The 8,743-nt window shown below is 42.6% G+C and overlaps 1 protein-coding gene and 1 long non-coding RNA gene across 2 annotated transcripts; one reads left to right on the forward strand and one right to left on the reverse strand.

The window, feature by feature from the left end:
* Positions 1-438: 438 nt before the first annotated feature.
* Positions 439-5,306, forward strand: ptrh1 (peptidyl-tRNA hydrolase 1 homolog; the record flags this gene model as incomplete). The annotated part of the gene is made up of 6 exons (XM_037097729.1): positions 439-456; positions 758-886; positions 2,080-2,299; positions 3,038-3,137; positions 3,413-3,458; positions 3,845-5,306. Coding segments are annotated over 6 exons (792 nt in total), but the record flags the coding sequence as incomplete, so codon positions are not given.
* A 1,690-nt stretch (positions 5,307-6,996) lies between these two features.
* On the reverse strand, positions 6,997-8,120 carry LOC119019905. Its single transcript, XR_005075184.1, has 3 exons — positions 8,020-8,120; positions 7,801-7,878; positions 6,997-7,274 (listed from the first exon to the last, which is right to left on the reverse strand). It is a non-coding gene; the product is annotated as an uncharacterized LOC119019905 (long non-coding RNA).
* Positions 8,121-8,743: the final 623 nt, after the last annotated feature.

Consider the following 8,743-nt stretch of genomic DNA (forward strand, 5'->3'; position numbering starts at 1 on the left):
GGCTCCTGATTAGTCGAAAGTGAGTTAATCAGGAGAACTGAGGTTGTGGTGATGAGCATCCTCTTAGAAATACACAGCAATCTGAATACAACAGTGTTTTGTGTGTTCAGTACAGCCTCTGAACAGATATAACATTTACTGTACATTGCCCCTCGGTGTTGGGTAAACTATACTGTACTTCACAGTCCCCAAGCTAGATGGCGCTGCAGCCCAACAGAGTAGATACAGCCAGGTCAGTCATGTTGTCTTTGTAACACTCGCTGACTGACTGACTGCCTGGAGTGTGACAGAGAGAGAAATGCGTGACCATGGGAGGCTAATGTCATCTCATATTTGAGAATAAGTCAGTTTGAAAATGACAAACTGTCAATGTCACCCGTGTCCCGTGTTAGCCACAGTTTTATCGTGTGTTGTCATCGTCTGTTGATGTGTTGCTGACTTGAGTTAGCCAACAAGGTACGGTAGCCTATGCTAACGGTTAGCATAGTAATGTAATACCAGTTAAAGTTACCTTCACATAGTTTTTATCATGAATGGGATGAAACAGTTTATATTAACAGTTCAGACACAGTGAATCTCATTGGGAAAACAATGAACCTTCAGGTTATTGTCACAGGAACTGTTTTATCACTCTAAATCACTGAGAAAACGTTAAATTTGACACAATAACAAGAGCAGACAGTCTTGTTTCATGGGCCGATTGAAGAAAGTCGCAGGTTTGAGTAAATTGTGCCGGTATTTGTCACTCTTTTTAAAGACACTGATGAACTTTGTCACAATGAGAGGACTTTTAACACGAGTCGTAAACCGAGTTTTGCTGAGTGAGCTGTTTACGCCAGCCATGGGCATTGAAGCAGACATGCACACAGAAGGCAGGCGAAGGATGGTAAGTGTAATAAACTCACACATCATCTACAGTTTGTGTATTACGTTGTGGCTACATGTTTACTTAACTTTGGCTACCACATGTTCACTTATACCTTAAATTCGCTTGTCAGTTTCATTGGATTGACAGCTCCTACCAAACTCCATTTAAAAATGTGACAATTCGCTGATTAAACAAAGTATCCGTCCCATAATGTTAAGTTTGAACACATTTCTGTGTCAGTATAAACAACTATTCAGTTCGGTATAAATTGTTTTCAAATTAATGCTAAATGCCAAAATTAAATACTGAACTGTGCAACTTCAACCATATCACTAAGCAAAGCATCATTACGTTGACTGTATTTTCAATTCAATTCAAAAACTTTATTTGTCCCTGGGGGGCCAATTTAATGGGGTTCAGCTAGATCTCTGTGTTTACTGTACTAATAATGTAAAGTGACCAGGGGGTTTGTCTTCATTCCAAATTGGTCCAAGGAACTTAGAAACAAAAATGAATTTGATGGATGCTGAGGTAAAGTACAAAACAGGAATTGTATAGTATGAGATGTATGTTTTATTTTAATAATGGGACTGTAGAGACAATAAGGTGGCATTTTTATTGTCCTTATTTGTCTGTTGATGTCCACATGTGCCTTTTCACTGTGTCCTGTTTCAAGTCAAAAGGAATTAAAGCTTAGTGTGCAGAGGCACAGCACAATGTTTGCAGTGTGTCTGCAGCCATAGAGCCAGAGTTTAATACAATGTAGACTATAGTATTTCTGTTCACAGAGCTGTTACTGCTGCCAGTGGATCAGTACCATCAGTACAAGGCAGTGGTTGTATACAGAATGTGTTCTGTGTGTTTATGTCAGCCTCCTCAGCTGAAATCAAACTCTCTCTGGCTTTTTATGACAGAGAACTGACATTGTACAAGCAATAATCCATCTGTTCATCTCCTGTGTTTTAAAAATAATGAACACTGTCATTGGAAGAGACCCAGTAATCTGAATAAACTGAATCTATGGCACAGTGGAATAAAATAAGAGTCATCAACCCAGTGTAACTACCTGATCCAATTTAAAGGTCATTACAAAACACAGTCAACAATCAAATTACTAAAATCCTCAAAATGACAAACACAACCAATAGCTGCTCCACTGCACGAGTTCAGTGTTGCAGATGTGTGTATTTATGTGTGTTTGTGTGTGTTAGGTGGTGGGGCTGGGTAACCCAGGGATGGAGAGTACCAGACACAGCGTCGGCATGGCGGTGCTCGGAGCGCTCGCCACCCGGTTCAGCTTGGCTGACTGCTGGCGTAGCGACAAGCACGTGTCGGCTGAGGTCATCGTGTCAGAGATAGAACACACACATGTGGTGCTGCTCCGTCCCAGGCTACTGATGAACATCAACGGCGTGTCAGTGGCCAAAGCAGGTGAGGTCACAGTGTGTGTGTGTGTGTGTGTGTGTGTGTGTGTGTGTGTGTGTGTGTGTGTGTGTGTGTGTGTGTGTGTGTGTGTCAATAGACTGATTTTGTTTTGAGTGTTACGCAATATGTAAGACTGTCTGTGTGTTTATTTTCATTTGTGTGTTTATGACAGAGGTGAGCTCAGGAACAAACTACCTTTGTGTCCTCTCTGCTCATCACTGTGACACTAATCAGTTTTGTTCAAAGTGCTCTATTAACAAATTTGATTTATTTTTCTGTCTGCCATTCAATAAATTGCCTTTGTGGGGCAAATGATTAATTAAACAGAAATAAAATCCGCAACAGGAGAGTCACACTGACGTCACATAGCGTGTGTGTACACGCACGCCAAAGCTGAAAACTACAAATGGCTTTCATGAAGTGTTCACATCAACATCTGGACACAGATCTTCATGCAGAGCTAAGAGAAACCCTTGAACTGAAGTGTTCACATATTGTTACTACAGTTAGTGATGGAAAAAAATATCTTCACATTTTTGGGGTGCTATGGGAACCACTAGCCATCTAGTTCCGCTATATTAAAAAGAAGGCAGATAACTCGCCCTAAAACAATCTAGACTGATACATTTGTATTTTTGATTTTGGGTTCCACTGTCCCTTTTTATATTTAGACATTTATGAAAGTCAAGTGATGAAAATGGTTCCACATTGAATGTTCTGAAGTATCTGTTCGTCCTCCTCTAGCTCGTAAATACGGCATCAGGCCTGAGGACATCATGCTGGTCCACGATGAACTGGACAAACCTCTAGGGAAGATTGCCATCAAACATGGAGGAAGTGCCAGGTCGGTTTCATTTGTGGCTCTCAGATAAAACTTGATATGGACGTTTGAAGGTCTTGAACAGTAAAAGAAATGTTATTTGACGAGCTTTGTATCACACTAAGCAACAGACCTGACTATTGGTGGATCAAGTCCCCTCCAAGACATGATTGAAGCTTAGGTGGTGCAAAAATTAACAAGAGAAATGCTGAATGTAATATTTACTGTAAGAGTTTGATGTGCAAGAAAAAACATGTTTAAAATCACAGAGAATTTAAAATGAACTCTCTTCTTCACAGAGGTCATAATGGTGTCCGCTCCTGTGTCGACTGTCTTCAAACTGATGTAAGTGACTGTTTACACACAGCTCTTCACAACACTGCATGTTGTCTGATTTCACTCAGATTTTACTCTTTTCCTGTGTTTTTATCTTTTATTATTAATTATTATTAATTAATTCTTAAAACTGGTTCAAAAAACAATAATATATACATATACTGTGTAGTGTACTATATATTCATACATACATGTAGAGTGTAGGGTGGTTAAAATTGCACATGCCCTGCATAAAAAGTGTTGCAGACTAATTAGGCATCATTTTCTGAAGAATGTACATTGATGAAATTTTGCCACAAAAATGTCTGAAACAAATACATAATGATTTATATAATCAAGCACATCATTGCGTAGTGAGGATAGGTGATGATGACACTCTCATGTCCCTCCTGCAGGTGATGCCCAGACTTCGGGTCGGGATCGGCCGGCCAGCGGGGCAAACTTCGGTGGAGCGTCACGTCCTGGGCCGGTTCTCTGCAGAGGAGCGGAAGGTTCTGGACTCTGTTCTTGCCCAAAGTGTGGATACCCTACTCTCCCAGTTCCTCCAGCAGGACTCTCAGCCGGACTCCCAGTCCCCCTCCTCACCAGCAGGGGGCAGACAGGCTGCATGGAAGAGGAAGGAGAGGGAGAGCTCAGACTCTCCAGCCAAGGACTCTGCTGCTGCTCAGACATGAAGCCCCGAGTTTGTCAACATAAACAGGAGAACACAGGATCCATTACAGAGAGGAGAACATTATCATGACTGTATTTATTCTCTGGCTGAAATTAAATGAGGTGACCCACATTTCCACAGAGCATGATAACAGCTCAAAAAGATGAAGTCAAGAGCAGAGTAACCACAAAACAGGATTAAAGTACAAAATTGATGTATGACACGACCTGCAGAGCTCATTTTGTGTGTATTTATTTATAAAGGATGATTTTACTCTATCGAATGTCATGCACATACAGACACAGAATAAAGATTTCTATACTTTTATGTTAACAATGATAACAACCACAAAATCAGAAGGCTGTGTAGACTTGGTGGAGGTCTGCAGTGGAATCTGACTGATACCTCACTTTTAGGCTGGTACCAGTATCAATAATTGAGAGAAATAATGTTTCCTCTGATATTTATTCACTGATGGATTAGACCTATGGTGTTGGAGGGTGTTGAGACAGTCAAAGGATGGATCGGTGGTGTTACACTGTGGCTGCAGCAGAGGCTGATACTGAACTGTAGAAGCTGCTGTGCAGAAATATGTCAAGAATTTGGGATTTGATATGATTTCAATAACATTTAAACTCAAAAGCCAGCAGTACATGACTCATACAGCGGCTCTAGACCACTTGTAAATTTTGTTCATACACAAGGTGGTAATTCCTGCTAGGGAGCTTACATTTCTGTCCAGACACTATGAGTCAGAGGAGAGAAGATCTATGTGGAAAAAAAATGTTGATACCTACTGAATCAGTGCCAGTTATTACTGTGTACCTAATCCAGTGATCTGAACAAGCAGCGGCAATGCTGTGTCTGCTTCTTTTTGCCATTATCCATCAGAGAGTTTCAGGTATCGATGAACAAACTATTTCTGTGTTGTGATTCTGATGGATCTGTGATAAGCAGATGGCGTCAGCAGCACTAGTTTGTTAACAACAGCAATGATGGTTGGACACTCGCATGTATCATCAGGGGACAAGGGTGGTACACTCACACACTGACTGTATTTCACTTTAAAAATTGGAGGATACATCTCTCCAACAGCTGCTGTTATCATCAACATTATAGGCAAGTTAGAAGGTTGAAGGGTGAAGCGAACAATGCCTAGAAATGCCACTTGTCTGTATTATGACATAAAACTGAACATAAACAAGCCTTCCGTGTGTTAATGTGTGTGCATTTTAAGGTCAAAGCCTAAACAATAGGGTTGTTTCTGTGTGATGCACTTCCAACAAGTTGAGAGTCGAGAATTGAACTGGGAAAAAACAAAAAACAAAAACCCTTTTCTTGAAGCTCAATTTCTCCTCTTTTGTATCTAAAAGTGAAAGCGAGCCTCTTCAAGCTGCTGTCACCCAAACATACGGTTCTCCTCACACGCTGCTCTCTTCCATCTTGTCCTCCCTGATGTGGCTCTTTTGGCTAAAAACATATTGATTTCCCCTTCCGATTGTCACACTAATTACACTCTTCATCAATTAGGTGTCTTTAATGAGTTGCATCCAGTCAAGAGGCGCACTGCGTTCTCACACTGCAGAGAATGCCAGAGGAGGGAGGGGGAGGTGGGGGAGGTGGTGGACAAAAAAAGCCAGAAAAGAGCATATAAAACAGCGGAAAGAGGCCGACGAGCTGCTGAATGAGGGAAATCAATACAAAGGAGGCCAGTAGATTGCGATGGAGGGCTGAAGAAGAAAGGCAGGCGAGAAACAAAAGGGGCCAAACATTGTTTAGACCCGGTTTGTTTGAGGCCTTCTGTCCTGCTGTAGCTCAGAGTCACAATAGCTGCAGGGACACACTTGTGGACCTGAGGAGGAGGAAGGGGGGGCTCAAAGGAAACTTCTTCACTCCATGATCCCCCCCACCAACACACATACACACACACACACCCTGAACACCCCTCACCCTTTACCCTTTTAAAACCCCCTGTCTTTCTCTGCTGTGACCCCGTCGAGCCACCCTTTGCCTTCATCAGGCCACTTTCCCAGCCCCTCCTGGCTGGTCAGCTTTAGGAGGCTTCACCAGTGGCTTCAATAACTTCTTCTGCAGGGGTCAGAGGTCAGCAGTGGGGCTGGACACCTGGGTCTTTAGAGGAGACCCTAACTTAATTCACGAAAGAGACCCCCAACCTCCCCCTATGCTCTATGGCCGGGCATAGCAGGGCTAACAGTGGCCTGGTGGGGGGTCTTCCCACATATGTGCTAACTCTGCAGTAACACAAAACAAGCCCACTGACTTCACTGAGATGCTGAGGAGGCTAATTAAAAAGAGCTATGTTAGTATAACATAGACACTTGTACACTCTTCAAACTCTGGTCAATATAATCTAACCATGCTGCTGGTGTGGCTCCTTGGAGGGCGAGGTCCACAATTCTAGAATGAAATAACTAGATGATGAAACTACAGTGGCAGCTAAAATGTTAAAAATGCTCTCTTTCTAGAGCCAGTCAGTACATTTACATTATGTTAAAAAGAAAAAAAAAAAGTCGGAGACCTTAGTCGGACCTAAAGTGACCTTTGGAAGTCTGCACCACAGACACATGGCATAAATCCATAGTGGGAAGCCGGGAAAAACAAGAGAAGACAACCATGAGGGTATTAATACAATGTATATTTTGTGATGTACAGCGGCAAAAAGTCATCCATGTTGTGGTCATTTGCTGTACAGCCCGTTTGCCGCTTCTTAACTTGTTTGGTATGTGATGGGTCAACTGGATGAAGGTCCAGTAGCAACTAGCAGAGACTGTGTGTATCGCCGCTTACCGTGGTCAAGTCGGACATACTCACGTCAATAAATGGATTCTCCCCTGGTGCTTGTAGACTGGGACAATGGTGGTAGTCCAGCTGGATGGCCCAGTCAAGCTATGACCGTAGCTCGACATAAGTGTGTATGCAGACGTATTCAGTGTTGTCCGTTCCTGGCTAATGTATAAATATGTCAAACTCTGAGGGACTTGCTTCCTCTCCAGATAGCCCATTCACACTCCCAACACATCAAATACTTGATTTCAGCTGTTAGAGTTTGACCCTGTAGTTAGCCCCTATAGCGTATCTACTTGGGGCGAGAAAAGTCCAAGTCAGTGGATGGTTGGATGGGTTCTTCCAAACACCACAGTTGGTGCTTTGACCTAGAAACAAGAGTTTTACATAATGTAAGTTAACAAACGTAAATGACATAACTTATGGTACATGAGTGATGCATCAAAAGAACTTCAATTACAAAAGATAGGGTACTGAATTTACTGACTCCAAAATATATTTTCCTAAACCTAACCAGGTGATTTTATGTGTAAACCTAACCAAGCGGTGACTTTCTGACAACATCAATAACAATACAGAAGAGTAATATGTGAACTGCTTGTCAGCAAGCTTTATTTTTAAAGTCTGCATAGTACATATTATTACTATCTTGACTGCAGAGCCTTTCACATGCAAATCTGCCAGATGAGCAGGTAGAGGTCATAGCTTGAAGCTTAAGGCCACTGACCAAGCTGCTTTATTTGACAAGTTGGGAGCGAGATCATGTTACTGTAGATGCAGGAGACTCATTCCAAAGTAAGAAACGCTAAATCAAGAGACATGCCTAATGTGAAAGAGAGAGGTCTCACCAGCCTAGCTAAGCTTTTTATCTTCTCGTCGTTCGCACTTACTCACTTCAGTCTCGTTGCATGTTTCCGGCAGAAGCAGGCAGCTGTTCTCAACAACAAAGGAAATACCCCCACTGTAGACTACCTAGCCCACATCAAACGGGAGACAAAGCGAGGGACAGACAGTGAGCTTTAAACACAATCTTTGACCTGGTAGTGATGAGCTCACCCAGCTATCCTGTCTTTGTATTCATCTGTTGAAGCGATTCGCACTATCATGGCTGACCTGTCTTTCGTGCTACCGGTTTATCCTGGTTCCATATGGCACCGGGGTCCCGAGACCAGTTCCTGACCACAGTTAACTACTGTCGTTACCTTGACAACCCGTTGCACCACCAGCCTGCTACAGAGGCATGTGGTGTTAGTGGTGGTTGACATACAAGACAAGACAAGCGACTCTTGTCCTGTGTCTGAGTTGAAGTGTAGCCTTACTGGAGACATCAACGGCTCCCAAACGGAGGTCCAAGCACCATGGGGGCCCCATGAGTGTAGAGTAATCACGCCACCGTCTTTTCACTCTCTCCACTGTTGGCAAAAAGATTTTTGTGGGCTGATATCAAAGACCAGCATGTAGATATGATGTATTGGTCTAATCTCAACTTGACATTGTTTCTGCAAGCACGGTCATCCAACAGTTTATCTCATATTGGCATATTCGCTCAGAGGTTACAAGCAATTGAATTTCAAACAACAAAAGTCCAGCATTACAAACTGTTCAAAGCTCGAAACACTTTGGCGTCACTTTTTCAAAAATGTAGTTCAGCAAATTCAAACTAACGTGATTCAGTCGAATCAGTGTGAAGGCAACTGATAAAGCAAAAGCCATATACAGAATCTAGCTATCTTATCTGTGATGGCCTTTTTTACAAGCTCCAGTCGAAGGTCCAGACGGTGACAAGGCTGTACAGTTCTTTTTCGGCTAGCAGTTGAGTCCTCAGAGTCCTTGTGGT

The sequence above is a fragment of the Acanthopagrus latus genome, chromosome 5 (assembly GCF_904848185.1).
Source record: "Acanthopagrus latus isolate v.2019 chromosome 5, fAcaLat1.1, whole genome shotgun sequence".
NCBI classification, from domain to species: Eukaryota; Metazoa; Chordata; class Actinopteri; order Spariformes; family Sparidae; genus Acanthopagrus; species Acanthopagrus latus.